Source organism: Erythrolamprus reginae, chromosome 3, assembly GCF_031021105.1.
Source record: "Erythrolamprus reginae isolate rEryReg1 chromosome 3, rEryReg1.hap1, whole genome shotgun sequence".
NCBI lineage: Eukaryota > Metazoa > Chordata > Lepidosauria > Squamata > Dipsadidae > Erythrolamprus > Erythrolamprus reginae.
The window spans coordinates 146,825,668-146,847,549 of record NC_091952.1 but is presented as its reverse complement, the minus strand read 5'-3'; the positions used below and the strand labels follow the sequence as shown (position 1 = coordinate 146,847,549).

General features: G+C 41.8%; 1 protein-coding gene across 4 annotated transcripts in view; it reads left to right on the top strand.

Moving 5' to 3' along the window:
- Positions 1–21,882, top strand: part of UBE2D2 (ubiquitin conjugating enzyme E2 D2) — a 41,024-nt gene that overhangs the window by 11,369 nt on the left and 7,773 nt on the right. For all 4 annotated transcript variants that reach the window (XM_070746959.1, XM_070746961.1, XM_070746963.1 and 1 more), the window contains exons 2-5: positions 19,361–19,424; positions 20,951–20,982; positions 21,058–21,135; positions 21,220–21,325. In XM_070746959.1, coding sequence (XP_070603060.1) covers positions 19,361–19,424; positions 20,951–20,982; positions 21,058–21,135; positions 21,220–21,325 — 280 coding nt within the window. The remainder of the gene's footprint in view (positions 1–19,360; positions 19,425–20,950; positions 20,983–21,057; positions 21,136–21,219; positions 21,326–21,882) is intronic.

Sequence of the window (21,882 nt, the reverse complement as noted above, 5' to 3'; positions counted from 1 at the left end):
TGGGCAAACGCCCCCCTCGCCACAGCTGAAAGATGGTTCTCTAATGTGAGCTGTGGATCGAGGAGGATGCCCAAGTTGCGGACCCTCTCCGAGGGGGTCAATAATTCCCCCCCCCCCCAGGGTAATGGAAGGACAGATGGAATTGTCCTTGGGAGGCAAAACCCACAGCCACTCCGTCTTATCCGGGTTGAGTTTGAGTCTGTTGACACCCATCCAGGCCCCAACAGCCTCCAGACACCGGCACATCACTTCCACTGCTTCGTTGACTGGACATGGGGTGGAGATGTAAAGCTGGGTATCATCAGCGTACTGATGATACCTCACCCCATGCCCTTGGATGATCTCACCCAGCGGTTTCATGTAGATATTAAATAGCAGGGGGGAGAGGACCGACCCCTGAGGCACCCCACAAGGGAGAGACCTCGGAGTCGACCTCTGACCCCCCACTAACACCGACTGCGACCGACCGGAGAGGTAGGAGGAGAACCACTGGAGAACAGTGCCTCCCACCCCCAACCCCTCCAGCCGGTGCAGAAGGATACCATGGTCGATGGTATCGAAAGCCGCTGAGAGGTCAAGAAGCACCAGGACAGAGGACAAACCCCTGTCCCGGGCCCGCCAGAGATCATCCATCAACGCTACCAAAGGAGTTTCCGTGCTGTATCCGGGCCTGAAACCCGACTGCTGGGGACCTAGATAATCGGCTTCTTCCAAGGATCGCTGGAGCTGGAGTGCCACCACCTTCTCGACAACCTTCCCCATAAAGGGAAGGTTGGAGACTGGCCGGTAGTTATTAAGTACGGCTGGGTTCAGGGAAGGCTTCTTGAGGAGGGGGCGCACGAGCGCCTCTTTATAGGATGATGGGAAGGATCCCCTCCCCAAGGAAGCATTGATAATCTCCTGGACCCAGCTCCGTGTCACCTCTCTGCTGGCCGAAACCAGCCAGGAGGGACACGGATCCAGTAAACAGGTGGCGGAACTCACAGCTCCAATGGCCTTGTCCACTTCATCAGGTGTCACCAGATCAAACTCTTCCCAGACAGATGGACAAGTACGTGCCCCAGTCACCTCAACTGACTCGTTGTCAGCCGACTCTGTTTTCCAATTGGAGTCGAGGTCCGCCTGGATCTGAGCGATTTTATCAGCGAAAAACGTGTTAAAATCCTTGGCACTACTCTGTAAGGGCTCCCCAACTCCCCTCTGATTAAGAAGGGAGCGGGTCACCCTAAACAGAGCGGCCGGGCGGGATTCCGCTGATGCAATCAAGGCGGCATGATACGCGCATCTTGCCGCCTTGAGCGCCACTTTGTAAGTCTTAATAAAAGCTCTTACAAGTGTTCGATCAGATTCAGACTTACTCTTCCTCCATCACTTCTCTAGACGTCTCTTCTGGCGTTTCAACTCCCGGAGCTCCTCGTTGAACCATGGAGCTCTACGGGGTCTAGCGTCACGGAGAGGTCGCAAAGGCGCAATCCGATCAAGAGCCTCCGCTGCAGCCTTGTTTCAGGCTTCCGCAAGAGACTCCGCCGAACTGTGGACGAGTGCATCTGGAATAACCCCAAGCGGCGTCTGAAAGCCCTCTGGGTCCATCAGGCGTCTGGGGCGGAACATCTTAATTGGTTCCGCCTCCCTGCGGGGAAGGATTGGAGCCAGGAAGTCAAGCCGTAGTAGAAAATGGTCTGACCATGACAAAGGCAATACTTCTAAGCCCCTTAGTCTCAGACCATTGCTCAATTGCTCAGAGAGGAATACCATGTCGGGTGCGTGTCCTCCCTCGTGAGTCGGACCCTGTATTACTTGAGTCAGGTCCATGGCTGTCATGGTGGCCATAAACTCCTGTGCCAGTCCAGAGGCTTCGCCGAGTGACGGCAGATTGAAGTCCCCCCAGACAATAAGTCTGGGGAACTCCACCGCCAACCCGGCTACCTCCTCGAGCAGCACAGGCAGGGCTTTTGACACGCAGCTGGGAGGCAGGTACGTGAGAAACAAGCCCACCTGAACCCCTAAGTCCAACTTCATCAAGAGAGACTCACAACCCGCAATCTCTGGAGCAATGAGTCCATGTAGGCAAAGGCTCTCCCTGGCTATAATAGCCACTCCTCCCCCCCCTTCCCTGGGGTCGAGGTTGATGCCATATCTGAAACCCGGCTGGGCAAATTTCAGAGAGAGGAACATCTCCCTCTGGGCCCAGCCAGGTTTCAGTGATACATGCCAGGTCGGCCTCCTCATCCAGGATTAAATCCCGGATGAGGAGAGCTTTATTTACCACCGACCTGGCATTAAGCAGCAGCAACCTGAGCCCAGGGCCAGAATTACACTCATCACCAGTACCCAAGGTTGAGCTCACAGAGCCAGAACAAGGGACCGTTATTAAGCAACGGTCCCTCGTTCCCCTGGAACGTCTAACTCTGTGGCCCCCGCCATATCTGCCTCTCCCCAGCAACACCGGAATATTCTGACCCTCTGTCACCCCAGAGATTAGTGCCCCTTCCCCTCACGCCTCTCTGGCGTCAGGTGGGCCAAATCTATCATTCATACTGTTTCCATTTATCTCATTCATACCATAATCCCACCCGCCCCAACCATTGCATTCATACCAATCATTCATAAAACCTAAATCTTAAAACTACAGACATTTAAAACCATTTCAAGCAAGTTCATCCCAATCAGAATCATACTATCAGCCTGAGCAGGATGTCAATGCTCAACAGCCCCAGGCCTGCCGGCAAAGGTGTATTTTTAAAACCTTTTGAAAGGCCAGGAGGGTGAGGGCAGTGCAAATCTCTGGGGGGAGTTGTTATATTGATTCCCAATATAACAAAACAACTCTCTTACAAATGTCTCCAAAGTATTTTAAGTCCACTTAGCACTTATAAAATATTTTCTTCAAATTCTTTATTCTTTTTCAGTATCTTTAACTTCCATCAAGTCCCATTAGAAAGCCATCCTCAAATTTGGGCTTTTAAACTTGTTCCTTTAATTAATCTCTTTAATTCTCTCTCTAGATAGCTGCTCACTCCATTTTAAAGTCTGTCTCCTTTTGAATTTTTTTTTTTTTGACATTAAATTGGCCAAGAGCTCACCCAGCTTCAGCACTTCTTTACCTCTCTCCAGCACAAAAACCTAGATCTTATCACCCAGGCAATCCATGATCTCTCCATTTCAGTCAGTACAATGGTGGCCTTCCCAGCTAATGGCGACAGAATCATTTTCCGTAGCTGCTGTCCGAGGCTCATCCCAGCTCTTGGGGAGGCGGGGGTTGCAAGCTCCCCCCACCAGACCACCAACTGTGCCTCTATTCTTCAGTGAACGTCCAGGTCGTATCTGGCCTGCTTTCAATCCGGTTCCAGGTCTCCAAACAACTAGGATTTCGAGTTCCCTCTGTAGCACAGGAAACACCCCTAGCACTGGGACGTTGGCCATGCCCCCTTCTCTTATCTTTTAGAAGTTATTGGTTCAAAAATAGCTCATCAGATATGCTACAATTATTACATATTTTCAATCCCTTCATTTTTTTCTCATCAAATATTAATTGCACAAAGCAATAAGTGCTGTATGTGCTACTGGACTGTCATGCTTAAATGTTGACCCAGGAAAAATAATTTCCAAGAAAAGTCCAGGTTTTTAGTACAACACTTAAACTGCTTTATATGGTTTTAGGTTGTTGTTGTTTTAAATCAGTGGTTTCAGTACAGCTACTCTAGATTGAAAAAAAAAAGTATGCTAATAATTTATAAAGCTTAATAATTAATATATTCACAATTTTGTTTACAAAATACTCAGGACTTGCTAAATCATACTTAATTAAGAGAATGGCAGATCTTTGGAAAATCCACATCACTCTGAAGAACATCTAGAATTCCAGGCTTAGACGAGCTGCTTCAAATGGCACCAGATGTCTAGACCAGTGTTTCCCAACCTTGGCAACTTGAAGATATTTGGACTTTAACTCCCAGAATTCTGGGAGTTGAAGTCCAGATATCTTCAAGTTGCCAAGGTTGGGAAACACTGGTTTTGACCAATCACCTAAAGGGCTGAGCGGAGTATTAGCAGTTTAGTGAACTTGTTAGTTGGCTTAAATGCTAAGACATGACACATTAATTTGCATCACTGTTTATAGTTTGTGTGGATATTTTAATAGTTTGTAATCAGATACAGTACGATGTAGCATTTCTTGCTTTGGAATTAAATGTCCAGCTGCATGTTTGTCATCCTATTTCTTAAAACTACAGAATTTTTTCAGTTGTAGAAACTGATGGCAGAAGCTCCAAGAGCTGATCTAAAGCCTTTGGGAAATCATAAGCTAAAATGTTCCACTCACACTTCTGTTCCCATAGTCCCAGAGCAAAAAAGGGAGATAACATAGAATTCTCTGCAATTATACAATGATTCCCATTTTTATGAGAAAGTTATTTTAATAATTCTTTTTAGCTCCCTAATATCGAAGAAATACAAATGGGAGCACTGCATTCTATTTTGTGTTCTTAGCAACAACAAAAAAATACAATACTTTACCAGTTTCTCCAGGTAAATTGTCCCATGGGATTAAAGTATGATCTTCAAGTGCATGCATAATTATGAATTGTGTCATTCAATTGTTATTTTTAAAAATAGAAATTCTTAGCAGTGAGTTGATTTCAATTCCATTCTTGGTCCAGAAGCTTGCAGCAATATAAAAAGTTAGCAGCTGACTTCCATTTTATGCTGTACTTTCTGTGTCTTATTTAGAGACAAGCCTGAAATAGCGTTTAGATCTTTCCATAAGCAAGCTCTCCTAGTTGTTTGGTGCTATACCTCTGTGCATGATATCTGGAAGGAATATTTTAACTGACAGGTGTTCATATGATTCATGCAGCCTGTAAATCAGTTTTGTCATTCTACAGAAAGAAATAGAAATTGTACTATAATATTTTTGAACTAATAATAATAATAATAATAATAATAATAATAATAATAAAACCTCTTGCTAAGTGACAGACTCTTCTAATTAGAAGCTCGAAGCTCTTTCAGTGGAAGGGAATAACTTGGACAAGATGATTGTCCCTATCTCACATTTATACCACCCTCCTTGCCTTTCGCAAACTTCTCAAAACCCACTTCTGTTGTCATACATGGGGAAATTGATTCCCCTGGGCCGTTCCGCTTTATGTATGGTCTGTATGATTGTTTTTTATATTAAGGGTCTTAAATCTGTTTTAATTTTTGGATGTGTATTGTTACTTCTTGTAAGCCGCTCCGAGTCTCCGGAGAGGGGTGGCATACAAATCTAATAAATAAATAAATTTAAAGAAGGATTTATCAAACAACACTCCCTGTTTCTGGAGATGATGAATTATTTTATCCTGCCTTCCCAAGGAGCACATGTTTTTTGTGCAAATAGTCCTTGACTTATGACCATAATTGAGCCCAAAATTTATTTTGCCAAGCAAGACAGTTGTTAAGTGAGTTTTCCTCATTTTATGATCTTTCTTGTCTTGGTTGTTAAGCAAACCTCTTCAGTTGTGTTAGTAATTTGATCTCTGGCTTTACTTACTTACTTACTTACTGTACTTACTTATTTATTGGATTTGTATGCCGCCCTTCTCCGAGGACTTGGGGTGGCTCACAACATAGCAAACAATATACAATGTAGCTTGTCAGAAGGTCGCAAAAGGTGATCACATGACCCCAGGACACTGTTACAATCATATATATGATCCAGTTGACAAGTGTCAGAACTTGGGTCACTTGGTCTTGGGATGCCGCAATAGTCATGTCACTTTTTTCACTGTCTGTGCAAATGTCAAACAATCAAAAATGGTTGCTAAGTCAAGGACTAGAATATATTTTTGTAATGGCTTGTCTTAGCATAGCCATTGACGAGGCATATTTTTATTGTGCTTTCACATATGTTGTGTGCTCAAATTTTCTATAATTTTTTTTTGCTGAGAAAAGAGCAAAAGACTAATGCCTTGAATTGAGCTCTTGTATTATATAGTCACATGTGATGATATGTAGTTGAAGGTTTTGTAGACGTTGTACAGGTACCAGTTGCTCACTTACTTTTCGAAGTTCTTCAGAGTTCAGGAGTTTGGAGTAGGGAGGGAGGGGAGGCGTCTCTGCTGTTGGGCAACATGGTGCTCTTATAGAGTCTCAGTAGCGCAGTGGTTAGAGTGCAGTACTGCATGCTACTTCTGCTGATCACCGGCTGCCAGCAGTTTGGCTACATTATATGGTGCCAATTTTACACATGTTATAGAAATTGATGCTGGTATTTTCAAGGTAGATGCTCATAATCATTTTGTTCAATAAATCCAAGAGTGAGATTAAGGGGAGTTGCATAAAGGAAAATCTAGTAATAGGAATAATGATGCTGTTTGAATATGGTACAGCTAATTGTTAGGATGTGAAAAGAAGTAAGCTTTTCATTTCATACAGAGTTTTCCATTAAAAAAAAAAAAGATATGCTTGTTATGATAGCTCACAAAATAGTGGTGCAAATGGTAAAATTAAGTTTTCCCCTCTTAAAGATCCTTTTGTTTCTCTCAAAATATTCATTGAATGACCGATGATTTAATCTCAAAGTTTACTGTTAATTGAGCATGGATTTGTAGATTACAAGATCTAACATAGGCAATTCTGTTTTAGTGAATGCCTTGTTGTGACCATTCACAGTGAGGACCATGAGGAAAAATCACAATCAGTGCTTGCATTTATGACCTAGCAGATCTATAAAACAAAGAAAAACTGAAGTAAGAACAGGAGCATAGTCGCAACTTTTTTGTTTAACATATCCAATTCCTGGTCCCAATTGTGGTTATTAATTATAATAATATAATATTATTATAATATAATAATAATAATTTATTAGATTTGTATGTCGCCCCTCTCCGAAAACTCAGGGCGGCTCACAACAATAATAACAATGTACAAATCCAATATTTTAAAACACAATTTAAAAACCCTTATTAATAAAATAATCACACAACCCAAACAAACCATACATAAAGCAGTAGCGGCAAAGGTGAATTTTCAACAACTTACGAAAGGCAAGGAGGGTGGGGGCAGTTCTGATCTCCGGGGGGAGTTGGTTCCAGAGGGCTGGGGCTGCCACAGAGAAGGCTCTTCCCCTGGTCCCCGCCAGACGACATTGCTTAGTCGACGGAACCTGGAGAAGGTCCACTCTGTGGGACCTAATCGGCCGCTGGGATTCGTGCGGCAGAAGACGGTCCCGGAGGTATTCTGGTCCGATGCTATGTAGGGATTTATTGGTCATAACCAACACTTTGAATTGTGACCGGAAACTGATCGACAGCCAGTGCAGGCCGTGGAGTGTTGATGAGACATGGATGTACCTAGGGAGGCACATGATTGCTCTCGCGGCCACATTCTGCACGATCTGGAGTTTCCGAACACTTTTCAAAGGTAGCCCCATGTAGAGAGCGTTGCAGTAGTTGAATCTTGAGGTGATGAGGGTATGAGCGACTGTGAGCAAATAGAGCCGCAACTGGTGCACCAAGTGAACCTGTTCAAACGCCCTCCTTGCAACATCTGAAAGATGGTGTTCCAATGTTAGCTGTGGATCGAGGAGGAAGCCCAAGTTGCGGACCCTCTCGGAGGGGGTCAGTCATTCCCCCCTCAGGGTAATGGATGGACAGATGGGATTGTCCTTGGGAGGCAAAACCCACAACCACTCCTTCTTGTCAGGGTTGAGTTTGAGCTTGTTTTTTAAAAAAAAAATAAATTTGTATTGATTTTTATAAAATAGTTACATAAAACAAACATATAACAGTGCACAGTGCATGTGCCCATCACCTAACAACAAGACACCCCCCATCACCCCCACCACCCATACAAGAGGATTCAAAGATTTTGATTTGTTTATCTATAATTCCTTGGCTCTATCTTGCATTGAATATTACTAAAAGAGTGATTGCAGTTTATTTTTCACATTTACATCACAGATTCTACTCAACATATAATCTTTCACCTTATTCCATCGTACCATCAGCTTCTCCAATTTGTTCTCGTCAAAATTATTTAATCTTATTTCCATAATTTCGAAGTGTATTTGGTCCACCATGTACCAGTACCAATTTTGTAATGTCCATTTTGTGGAATCTTTCCAACCCAATACCACCACCGCTTGAGCGCTTTCCAATGCTGCAGATTTAATTTCCTTGAATTCTCCTAGTTTCCTTTGTTTAATTAAAATTGCTATTTCTTTTGTAATTGTCCAGTTGATTTTTAACATTTTGTTAATTTCATTCTGTACTTCATTCCAGAATTTCTGCACACTCCCAGAACATATGCATAAAGATTCCCTTTTCTTGGCACCCATGCCAACAATTACCCTTCTCTTTCCCCTGGAAGTGTGCAAGTTGTACTGGTGTATAGTACCATTTATGTAAAATTTTCCTTCTCATCTCTTTAACTCTCGTATTTTTAATCTTATATATATTTTCTACTATTTCTTTCATTTCACTTTCATCTATTTGTAAATCATTTTGCCAGCATCTTGTCAAACTTTTGGTTACTTCCTCTTCCACCTGCAATAGCATTCTATATATATTACCGGCTTGTGCTTTACTCTCATTAATCTTTTTTCTTATTATTTTTTCTAAACAATTTTCTTCTCGTAAAAGAGCTTCTTTATTCTCACTTTTATTTAAATATGTGCTTATTGCATTAATCTGCAGCCATTTCTGTTGACCAATCCACCATTCCAATCGAGTTCTACTAACTCTTCCATCTTTCTCATATAATTGTTCAATTCTCGTTATCCCTTTGCTATTTAATACTTTAATAATTCTGCTTAAGTTAACATCATCACCTGTATTCAATACGTGTAATGTTGATAGCTTGGAATTCCTAGTTCCACCTTTCCTCTGCCATTTAGACCATATTTCTAAACATGCTTTGAGAGGGTCGATTAAATTATTGATTTCTGTTCTACTCCAATTTTTAAATAATAACTCTTTATTATTTATATTATTAATTTCCTTTTCTAAATTTACCCATTTCTTTCCCCCCCCATAACTGTAATTCCATTAATCTTTCTATTTGAAATGCTTCTCTATATAGTACTAAGCACGGGCTCCCCCACCTCCCCTCTTTCTCTTGTGCAAACTGCCAATGTTTTCTTATTCTAGGCTTTTTGTTTCCTTCAATCCAAAAATTTAATTTACTATCCCATTCTCTTAGTTTTGCCCCAGGAAAGATACCCGGTAGAACCTGAAATAAATACATCATTTTTGGTATTATCATCATTTTAAGGGCCCTAATCTTGGCAATTCTTCCCAACTTTTTCCCCTTCCAATTTTTATCTGCTTCTGAATTTTTTTTCCATATTAAATCAAGGTTCGACAAACCCAGGCGCCTGGTCGCCAGTGGCGCCTAGAAAATGTTGTCTGGCGCCTAGAAAATGTTGCCTGCTGTACTGTATGTCAGCGTTTCCCAACCGGTGTGCCGCCTGGGCAGGGCGCTGCGGTGCCTCTGACCTCTCCGCTCCTGCCCGATGCCGCGGTTTCTGGCGCTCTCCTGCTGGGTCCCAAAGAAGGCAGGCAGGAAGGAGAGCTCCATTCTTCGCGCCTTTTTCCCGCCTTCCTTCTTTGGGGCCCAGCAGGAGAGCGCCAGAAACCGCGGCATCGAGCAGGAACCGGGAGGTCGGAGGCACCGGCACGGCAGCGCCCGCCCAGCTGAAGGTTCCCTGTCGTCATCGGCAAGTGTCCTTTGGGGCCCGGCGGGAGGGCACTGGCGGTGGGAGCGGGGGGGGGGGCCGCGGCTGCAGCGGCACAGGCAGTCGCGGGGAGATGGCGGGGGGGAGCGGGGGGCGGCTAAAGCGGCCCCGGGCACCGTTCCCTGTACGCTTTTCCAGGGGCGCGCAGGGAGCCGCGGCCACCCGCCCGCCTACCGGATTTCCCTCCGCGCGGCTGGGGAGGTGGATTCGCCGCCCCCGCCAGCCCGATCTCCCTCCAGTGGCTGGTGACGTAGTTCTACCGCCCTCGCCAGCCTGATCTCCCTCCGTGGGGGGGTGGGGGGCGACGAACCGACGACTGGGGGCTGTCCGTCCGTGTTGGGTGGTGCAGGGCAGGCACAGGCAGCCCCAGGGGAGAACAAGGGAGGGAGAGAAAGGAAAGAGAGAGTAAGGGAGGGAGAGAAAATTGAATGAAGGAGGGAGAGAAAGAAAGAGTAAGAAGCAGAAAGGATAGAGAAAAAGGAAGAGAAAGGGAGGGGGAGAAAGGAAAGAGGGAGGAAGGGGGGGAGAGAAAATTGAATGCAGGAGGGAGAGAAAGAAAGAGTAAGAAGTAGAAAGGATAGAGATAAAGGAAGAGAAAGAGGGGGAGAAAGGAAAGAGGGAGGGAGGCGGGAGAGAAAATTGAATGAAGGAGGGAGAGAAAGAAAGAGTAAGAAGTAGAAAGGATAGAGAAAAAGGAAGAGAAAGGGAGGGAGAGAAAGGAAAGAGGGAGGAAGGGGGGGAGAGAAAATTGAATGAAGGAGGGAGAGAAAGAAAGAGTAAGAAGTAGAAAGGATAGAGAAAAAGGAAGAGAAAGGGAGGGAGAGAAAGGAAAGAGAGAGAAAGGGAGAGAAAGGGAGGGAGAGAAAATTGAATGAAGGAGGGAGAGAAAGAAAGAGTAAGAAGTAGAAAGGATAGAGAAAAAGGAAGAGAAAGGGAGGGGGAGAAAGGAAAGAGGGAGGAAGGGGGAGAGAAAGAAGATATGAAGGAGGGAGAAAAAGAAAGAGAGATAGGAAGGAAAGAGGGAGAGAAAGGAATGAGAGACAAAGGGAGGGAGAGAAAGGGAATGAAAGAGGGAGAAGGGGTGAGAGATAGAAAGGATAGACAGAAAGGGAGAGAAAGGAAAGAGAGAAAGGGAGGGAGAGGAAGGAAAGAGATGAGAGAGGAAGGAGGAGACAGAAAGAGAGGAAGGAAGGAAGAGAGAAAGAAAGAGGGATGGAGAGAGAAAGGAAGGAAGAGAGAGAGAAAGAGGGAGGGAGAGAGAAATAGAGCGAAAGGGAGGAAGAGAGATTTTTTTTGTCCAAACTTTTTTTAGCGCCCCCCCCCCCATGTTCCCCAGGATTTTGAAAATATGAAAAATGTGCCGCGGCTCCAAAAAGGTTGGGAAACACTGCTGTATGTGTATACAGTATATTTTTCCCGCCTTGTGTTTACGCCCAGAAATGGTACATCTTGGCTTCCGTAGCTCCGCCCATCAACCTCGGAGCGAGCTGCTTTCCCAGCGTCCCCTGCGCTTGCGTGCGTCTCTCCCTCCCCCCCTTGCCTCCATTCCGCCTCCTACTCGAACCCCTTCACTCCCCCCCACCGCACACAGACGCTCCGATCTTGGCCGCTCACCCGCCTTCGGAGAGAAGCGGAAGCCCCTCCCCTCCCGGCGTGAGGTTTTGTTCATTCCTCCTCCGGCCGCGTGCGCGGTGACTTCCGACCAGTAACCCCTCCTCCCCCCTCCCCCCCTCACCCGCGTCCCCGGCCCGGTCTCCCTTTCCTTCTTCTCTGTTTCGGTTTCTGACTAACGGTCTCCCCTCGGATCCCGACGGGAGTACAGCAGAGCCGGCTCGGCGGAGCCAGGCCTGCGCCGGGGGGGAGGGGGTGAAAGCGATGTCAGGTGGAGACTCGGCAAAAAACCAAGTTTGCTTAAAAAAAATTCTGGCTCCTAAATTTTTTGGCTGGCTCCTAGATTCTGAACAACTTTGTCGACCCCTGTATTAAATTATAGTTGGCCGTCACTATTTTTATTGGATTCTTAAACAACCAAATTCCTAGATATTTCATTTTTTTACAACCTAATTTCAATCCTGATATTTTTTGTATCTCAATTTGCTCTTTGGGGCCAGTATTTAAACAGATTATCTCCGATTTCTCTATATTAACCATAAGTCCCGATTGATCTTTAAATTCCTGGAGCAATATCATTATTCTTTTCATCATTTCGATTGGGGTTTCAGACATCACTATAGCATCATCTGCAAACAAATTTAATTTCAATTCGAATTTTCCTATTTGGTAACCTCTCCATTCCTTATCATTCCTAATTTTATTTGCTAAAGTCTCAATTGCCAGTACAAATAACATTAGGGATAGTGGGCAACCCTGCTTAGTTCCGTTCTGAATTTTAATCATTTCTGTTCTGTTACCATTTACTCTAATTTGAGTTATATTATTCTTATAAATTGTTTCTATAATTCTACAGAATGAATCTCCCATATTTAAATCTTTACATAATTGAAATAGGTAATCATGATTAACTTTATCAAAGGCTTTGTACACATCTAACTTTAGTATACTTAGTTTTCTTTTGGTATTGGTAGCATGGTGTATAACATTGACCACGTTTCTAATTGGTTCATAAATCTTTCTTCCTTTAACAAATCCATATTGGTCTTCTCCAATTACTTTTGGTAAAATATTCTCCACCCTGTTTGCCAATATTTTCATAAATATTTTATAGTCCTGATTTAATAAGCTGATAGGGCGATAAGAACTTGGATCAGTTAAATCACGATCCGGCTTTGGGATAGTTATAATTTCTGAGATTTTCCACGTTTGTGGAGTTTCAGAAGTCTTAATTACATTATTAAACAATTTTTCCATATACGGTAATAATTCATTCATATAAGTCTTATAATATTCAGCAGTAAAACCATCTGGACCTGGGGCTTTAGCAGGTTTCAACCCTTTAATGACTCTAGATATCTGATCGTTTGTAATTTTTGCATTTAGCATTTGTCTATCTTCTTCCGTTAATTTCACTTTAACCTCTATGGTTTGCAATGTAATGTGTTCTTTTTTATATAAATTCCCATAAAAGTCACTCATTATTTTTTCCATTTCTATATTACTACGTTTAATTACACCTTCCTTATCCTTTAAAGCAGGGATATGGGATTTCTCTTTTCTTTTTTTCAAATAGTGTACCATTTGTTTCATTGATTTGTTTCCCCATCCCCTGATTCTTTGTTTTATAATCATCTTCATTTTATTCCATCTTTCTTCATCAAGTGATTGTAATTTCTTTTTCTTAAATAATAATAGTGTATTCCAAGCTCTATTTCTTGTAATTTTTAAAGTTTCTTGGATTAAATCTATTTCTCTTAATAGATTTTTTCTTTCAACTTCCCAGGATTTCCTAATAAAAGCTTCAGTACTAATACAATTACCCCTCATAACAGCCTTATGTGTATCCCAAACTATTGTTTGCTTAATTTCACCTGTTGCGTTAATACAAAAAAATCCATTCAGTTCCTTTTGTAATTTAATTCTATTTTCCTCATTAGCTGAAACCACAGGGTTGTATCTCCAAATCCTTTGTTGCCTGCCAGCCTCTAACTCAATCACTGCTAGTAATGGAGCATGGTCTGATAACCAAATGCTTTTCACTTCCACTTTCTTGAGCAGTGCCTCGGCTGTTTCATTAATTAACATATAATCAATGCAACTAAATTTATTATGTCTTGCTGAGTAAAATGTGTCCCTATTTACTATATTTTTATGTAAATCCGTCATATTAATTTTATTTAAATGTAATTTTTTCTTCCCCCCCCCCCTCCCTGCCATTAGTTCCAAGTTGAAATCGCCTGCTAAAATCACTGTACCTTCCGCAAAATTATCTAGTTTACGTTTTACATTCATTATAAATTGTTTTGCATTTACATTGGGGGCATAAATTACTGCTAAGGTTACTAGCTTATTATTTATTTTCCCCTTAATAAATAGCATTCTACCGTCTTTGTCTCTTTTAATATTAGTTAATTGAAATAACAATCTTCGGTTGATCAAGATGGCGACTCCTCTGGATTTTGCCGTCCCTCTCGACTCATAAACTTGTTGCCACTCGCCATTTGTAACTAATTTATCTGTTTTTTCCCTTCCTTTATGAGTTTCTGATAAAAATAAAATATCAGCTTTACTATCCCTAGCCAGCTTCATGATTCTATAACGTTTTTTCTGTGATGAAAGACCATTTACATTCAACGATAATAACACTGTCTCACCCATTTACATAATTTTAAATACATTTCCCCCTCCTGCAAAACAGAGCCTACCGGAAAAATGCTTTTTAGTTACCATGAATCCCCACCCTAGTGCCTCTTCCCTAGAACCCCCCCCAAGGGGAGGCAACGAAAAAACCTTTCGTTATTGAGAGGCACCCCTGGATTTGCGTTCCACTAGAAAGCTCCCCCGTCTCTCCCCATTTAATACCATATCAAAAGATTCCCCCCCTTCCCTCTTCTCCCCTTATTAGTTAGCGAGAAAAAAAGAAAAATACACAAAGAGATTAATAAGTTGAAAACCATAATACCATATTAGCAAATCGGCTCAGTTCAGTTCATTATTTCTTTTTCTGGCACGTAACTCTTGGCTCTTCTCTTTTCTCTTTCTCCTGGAGAAATTCCAGTTCCTTTTGCAAAGCTGCAATTTTTTCCTCCTTGCTTTGTTCTGCTGCACGAATCAGTTGAAGCATAAACAAATCATCCTCCCTTCTTCCTTGTCTCGCCTCCCCGTTACCTGCTTCTGGCTGGCTCTTCGGTGTCGATGCCTGGGAACTTCCCTCCAGATCTATCCCCAGCTGTTGAAGCAGATTCCTTCCCTCCTTCAGAGATCTCGCCTGGAAAACTTTGGAGTCTTTAAAAACAATTACTGTAGCAGGATAACGCCATGAGAACCGGATTCCATTTTCATCTTGAGGGTCTCTGCAGACAAATCTTTTAAAACGCGTATTGGAATAGCCTTGTAACGTAAGTTTGAAATCTGCTTTAGCTCTCTGAATATTTCTGCCGCCCTCCTTTCCAAGTTAAACCTCACAATAGTATCTTTTTGATCTCCTTGATTCCGAGATCCAAAAGCCCAGTGCGCTCTTTCAAATTCCCCTGGATCGCATTTAACATTATTTTCACTGAACCATCGGTAAATTGCTTGAATAAGATGTTTACTCTCCGCAAAATCTTTTGGGAATCCCCTCAGGCGGAGATTAGGTCTTCTTTGTCTGTCCTCTAAGTTGATTATGCGGAGTTCCTGGCGAGTCTTTCCCTCCTCCAGTTTCCCAATTCTTTGATCTTGTGTTTTGGACTGTTCTTTCAGGTCAGCCACCCCCGCTCCAACGGCCGCTATCTCCTTTTTCATATCTTGGAGTAACTGTCCCATATTGGCAAATGCCGTTAGCAATGAATCCATCTTCCCTTCCAGCTCCGAAGTAGACGCCATCTTTTCCTTTGTTCTCATTTTTCCCCCTACTCACGTTTAAAACTGTGAATTGCTTCTTCTTTTAACTCTTTTTTTTAAAGTTTTCAACAGCTCCGTTCAATCCGCTTCCTCTCAATCCACTGTTCACCAAGCTAGAGAGGGTTGACGGGGGTTAACTTTCACTTTTCCTCCTTCACATGAGGGAGCTTTCTTTCGGTGCGTCTATCTGGATCGACGCATGCGCAAAATCCAAAATTTGAGCTTGTTGACACCCATTCAGACCCCAACAGCCTCTAGGCACCGGCACATCATTCCCACTGCTTCACTGACTGGACATGGGGTGGAGATGTACAACTGGGTATCATCGGCGTATTGATGATACCTCACCCCGTGCCCTTGGATGATCTCACCCAGCGGTTTCATGTAGATATTAAATAGCAGGGGGGAGAGGACCGATCCCTGAGGCACCCTGCAAGGGAGAGACCTAGAGGTCGACCTCTGACCCCCCACTAACACCGACTGTGATCGACCGGAGAGGTAGGAGGAGATCCACTGAAGAACAGTGCCTCCCACTCCCAACTTCTCCAGCCGACGCAGAAGGATACCATAGTCGATGGTATCGAAAGCTGCTGAGAGGTCAAGAAGCACCAGGACAGAGGACAAGCCCCTGTCCAGGATCCGCCAGAGATCATGTATCAGCGTGACCAAAGCAGTTTCCATGCTGTAGCTGGGCCTGAATCCTGACTGTTGAGGGCCTAGATAATCGGCTTCTTCCAAGGACCGCTGGAGCGACACCACCTTCTCGGCAGCCTTCCCCATAAAGGGAAGGCTGGAGACTGGACCGGTAGTTATTAAGCACGGCTGGGTCCAGGGAAGGCTTCTTGAGGAGGGGGCGCACAAGTGCCTCCTTGTAGAGAGCCGGGAAGGACCCCCTCCCCAAGGAATCTCCTGGACCCAGCTCCGTGTCACCTCTCGGCTGGCCAAAACCAACCAAGAGGGACACGGATCCAGTAAGCAGGTGGCGGAACTCACAGCTCCAATGGCCTTGTCCACTTCATCAGGTGAAACCAAGTCAAACTCCTCCCAGACAGATGGACAAGGATGGGCCCCAGTCACCTCGACTGAATCATTGTCAGTCGACACTGCTATACAATCGGAGTCAAGGTCTGTCTGGATCCGAGCAATTTTATCAGCGAAAAATGTATTAAACTCCTCAGCACTGCTCTGCAAGGGCTCCCCAACTCCCCCCTGATTAAGAAGGGAGCAGGTCACCCTAAACAGAGCAGACAGGTGGGATTCCGCTGATGCAATCAAGGCAGCATGATACGCACATCTTGCCGCCTTGAGCGCCACTTTATAAGTCTTAATATGAGCTCTTACAAGTGTTCGGTCGGATTCGGATTTATTTTTCCTCCACTGCTTTTCTAGATGTCTCTTCGGCGTTTCAACTCCCGGAGTTCCTTGGTGAACCAAGGGGCTCTCCGGAGTCTAGTGCCACAGAGAGGTCGCAATGGCTCAATCCGGTCAAGAGCCTCCGTCGCAGCCTTGTTCCAGGCCACGGCAAGAGACTCTGCCGATTTAATAAGGATTGCTTGTATTCTCCACTCCAAAAAGGCAATTATGTCAAAAATGTTTTAAGGAAGAAAACCTTCATTTTTTTTTGTCATACTGATAAACAGGTTGAATTAGAACTGAAACTTCACAAGATGTTTTCATTTGGAACAGCATAGATTAAAATGTTCTATCTGGAAATGTACAAGTATGTCCTAAATTTCTTCTTGTTTGGATTTTTGCCCCAAACAAAATACATTCTTGATATTTGTAATTATTACTGCTAATTATGCTACATGTAGTCCTTGAGTTACAATCATTCAGTGACCATTTAAATTTATAATCTTCTGGCCAACATTTCCGCAGTCATGTGATTATGATTTATGGGCTTTGCATTTGGCTTATATCCTGTGGTCACATGATGGCCACTTGCGATCTTCTCTGGTAGCTTCCCATAAGTAAAATCAATGGGAAAGTCAGCAAGGGAGACAGCAAGATTCTTTACTTCATGACCACTGTGTTCGCTCTACAGCCGCCAAGAAACCATAAAAATTGTGCATTCACAGGTGCTTCGATATGCGACTATCATGATATACAATGGAAATTCCAGTATCCCTTACAGTCATAAGTCAAGGACTCATACCACAAAATTCTTTAGATTTTAGAGTATCAGATTTTTTCAAAAACTGATCATTCTTTATCTTGCATAAGAGAAACATTAACCACTGCCTTGACCAAACTAGTTTAACCTATATGTGAAAGAAACAAATGTTGAACATTTGTAGAAAAGGTGTTCAAAAATTGCAACTTTTTAAAAAACCAAGATAAAATATTAGGCACCTCTGTGGCATGTGACATATGTCGGTTTATAACTTTTGTGTTAAGGCTAGATTTCATAATTGAAAGTAGAAACTATATTTTGCTACCATATTAAGCTGTCATTTTCATAATATAAAATAACTCCAGGCATTAAATATGAGCAGTTTGGCATGATTGTGTGGCACTGTGAATAGTTGCAGTCCAAAAGTAGGTCCCACATTTAGCTCAATTCTGGAAGAAGAAAGGATGGGGGAGTTAGGCATGAAAGTCTCTGCAAACCTATTGTCATCTTTTTAAAATCCAGAAGTTGAAAAATAATAGATTGAATTTTGGGGTTTGGTTGCAGATAAATTTTGTGCATTGCATGAGACCCATGGTTGCACTTTTACCTGTGTTAAAACCTCAAAGAAAGTTTGTGACTCTTTTAAATGTCAAGTGAAAATACAAATTCAATTCAGTTTATGTAATAGGAATTTAGGTGGTGGAGTAGTTACAAGTATAGGCTGACTTAAAACCACAATTGAGCCCCAAATTACTGTTGTTAAGGAAGACATTTGTTAAGTGAGTTAAGTAAATTGTGCCCCATTTTACAACCTTCCTTGCCTCAGTTGTTAAGTGAAGTGAATCACTGCAGCTGATAAGTTAATAACCCAGTTGTTAAATTGAATCTGACATCTCCATTGACTTTGCTTGACAAAGGTTTGCCAAAGTTGATCACATACCTTGGGACACAGCAATGGTCAGATATATGAACAGTTGCCAACCATCCGAATTTTGCTCACGAAGAATCGGCAAAGGTTATAACTCTGAAAAAAGGACTATAAGTCACCTTTTTCAGTGCTACTATAACTTACAACAGTCACTAAATGAACTATTGTCAAGGACTACCTGAAAATAAATTCAAATAGTCAAATTTTTATATTGTGAAAGTTAATTATGATCTGATTGGAATTATTTTGAGCTGTTCTCTTTTATCAGATTCTTGGAAGAATCAGAAAAAAACTAGTTCTGTATGCAATTAGTTTTAAAGTTTATTAAAACAGTTCGTAATTTAAACGAACAAAATTACAGGTAGTCCTAAAGATATGATTAAAGGAGCCTGCTGCGGTTGTGAACACATTTGAACACTGTGGTTGTAAAGTGAATGCATTGATCAGGACCGTGTGTGTGTGAAATTGCTGCAAGAGCGCAGCAGTGGCTGGAACAAACTACCTCATAAGTAGTCTGCGGGAGGGGGGGTATTTGTCATAACTTTGGATGCTAAACTACTGGTCATAGGTTGAGGACTAACTACCTGCAGCGGAGATGGTAATCTGTTGTGTAGGAAGCATGTATTGCTACATTTATTTAAAGAAGACTCTTATGGAAAATATCAAATATCAGCATTTTATTAGGAGCAGAGACTCAGGTAGAGGCATTAGCTTTGAAAACATTTTTGCTAGGGCCATTCCAAATATTTTGTGAGGATAAGGGGGAAGTGGAATGGAGAATAGTGGATGCTTCCTTAAATTATTTGGGGGAAATATGGGTTAAAAAACAAAATGTATAAATATAAAGTGCTGATGTGCAAACTGGAGCAAATTATTTAATACATTTGAGTTGTTTCTCCAAAAGTGAGGTGTCTATTGTATTTTCAAACAGGGAGTGATGGAAGAGGGTAATAAGAGGTAATCCTCTGAAGATTGTTTTATTAATTATGCTATGCATTTCCTTTAATTTATATTGAATAAAATTGAATAATAAAATAATGCTATAGTGAATACTTCGCTGTGAGATAAAACAACTGTATTTTAATCTAACGTGACTGTTTTTTAGGAGCTGAATGATCTGGCACGTGATCCTCCAGCACAGTGTTCAGCAGGGCCTGTTGGAGATGATAGTAAGTATCTGTAAAAAGGGAAGAGGCATCGGATTAGGATTCTTTTGGGTAATAAGAAGAATCCTAAATGTGTTCATATTCTGTTTTAAATGCAAAACATTCTAAGCCAATGAGTGCCACCAGAGTAACATACTATCACACATTGCTGATTCAATCAATTTGGAACCAAAACATCTGTTTAATGAATTACATTGAAACAACCACTTTGCTTAAGATGGGTAAAATAGATTCAAATGGATTTCTGTTCTTAAAAGACTTATAGAAGAATCCTTAATTTTGATCTTGAGCAATCACAACCGTACATCTTAAAATTAACATTTAATAATCATTAAACTAATTTTATACAGGTAGTCCTTGGGTTACAATGGCAATTGTATGGTGTCACTGAGTGATGTGGTAGTAAAGCATGATATCATGTAACTGCATCACTTAGTGACAGCAAATCTAGACAACCTGGTTGCTGTCATAATCTCAAAACATGAAGGAAGTGGCAGGAATCTGAGGTAAGGAGCATGGGGATGCTGCAGGGGGTGGCCAGAGGGGCCCTCGTCGGCTGGCCACAAGACTGCATATTTGCATGAAAGCTCAGGGAGGAGTGGGAATTTAACGGAATGGCTTGCAACTGTCCCTGCCATCTTTCCCATTGACTTTGCTTGTGGGAGAATCATTCCCGTGATCACAAATTGTAGGTTTATTTGTTTCTCACATTTATTATATTAATAGAGCCACCAAACTCATATAATAGGACACAAGCCAGACTTTGAGTGGAAATTGTGAGCAGTTTGGATGCCTGGGACCTGCATTTGTCCAGTTATTTGTGTATTAATTACCACCAGGTCAGCAGAACCTTTTGATGGTGGCAGGAAGACAGTGCTAAGATCATGCACTTTGAGGGGACAGCATATGTACACTTTTATACAAGATGTATACTCAATTCTTTACATTGTAGCCAGGTGTCATTTCTTCAGTGTTGTCACATGAAAAGATATACTTAAATATTTACAAAATGTGAGAGGGTGTACTCACTTTTGTAAAAAAGAACATATGCACCAATGACAAATTCCTTGTGTATCCAATCACACTTGGCCAATAATGAATTCTATTCTATTCTAATGCAGTTTAGCAACAAATCAATGGCTGTAATATACTAGTCTGATAGCACTCACTGGCATCTCCTCCAAGTTCGATCTAAGTAGTAAATAACAGATGGCCCTCCTGTCTTTGTTTCTTTAGAAATGTTGCAAAAGGCATGGACTATGATTTCTTTTCAGAACTTGCCAGGGGAAAGACACTTTACTGGCTTCTATTTCTATTTGTTCCTAGAAGTAGCCCAAGTTACAAGATATCATATTAATAGACCATGTGTGAAATTGTTCATAATCTAGAATCCACTAAATGTAATCAGAATATTAGCACCTTACTTTGCCATTCAGCCATATTATGGCTTAAAATGGCTGAAATTTTAAAGAGAGGAACTTTAGTCTTAAGTGTCTTTTATTCAAGCTTTCACTTTTTTTTCCTTCTAGTGTTCCACTGGCAAGCAACAATAATGGGACCAGTAAGTAGCCTTCCAATTTTAATTATGATAGAGGCAAATATCTTATATCATCTTCTAATAGCTTTGTCTTTGCAGAATGACAGTCCCTACCAGGGTGGAGTGTTCTTCTTGACAATTCACTTTCCAACAGATTACCCCTTTAAACCGCCTAAGGTAAGGAACTTTTTAGATCCCAACATTGTATGGTACTTCTTATGCTGGGTATTATAAACAAAGGAAATAATTTATTTTTAACAGGTTGCATTTACGACAAGAATTTACCATCCAAATATTAACAGTAATGGCAGTATTTGTCTTGATATTCTACGGTCGCAATGGTCTCCAGCATTAACTATTTCAAAAGGTAAGCAAAAGAGCTTTTACTGTACGTGGATATATATTTCTAGAGACAATGATACCTATACAGCTGCCTTTTTAATTTTCTGGTTGTAATTAATTCAGAATTTAAAGCAGCTAGACCTGATTCCAGCAAAATTTATGCAGTTACATTTTAATTATATTGAATAAATTTAGTTTTGTCCTGGTCCCATGTATGCTTTTGTTCTGGTTTTGTGAGCAAGTTTGGCTTGTACTTTGTAACTGAAACATTATAATCTTTTGGTTTTCATTATATGTATTATTTGGATATCTATTTCTTTTAAAAATCCTGATAACTAGAAATACCTGAATTAATATTAGAGCATTGTGTGGATTAAATATTCTATTAAAATAAATCCCAAGCTCTCTTTAGTAATTATTATAAAATAAATATTCAAAATATGCAGTTGTTTTAACAATGCAACAGCAATTTTGCAAGTATATGCACAAAATGGTGCACATAAATTTGATGTCAAGTTCAGAGCAAAAAGTACTTCATTTGAAACGCTGGAACACTCAGCAATAAAAATAACTTAAGGACCA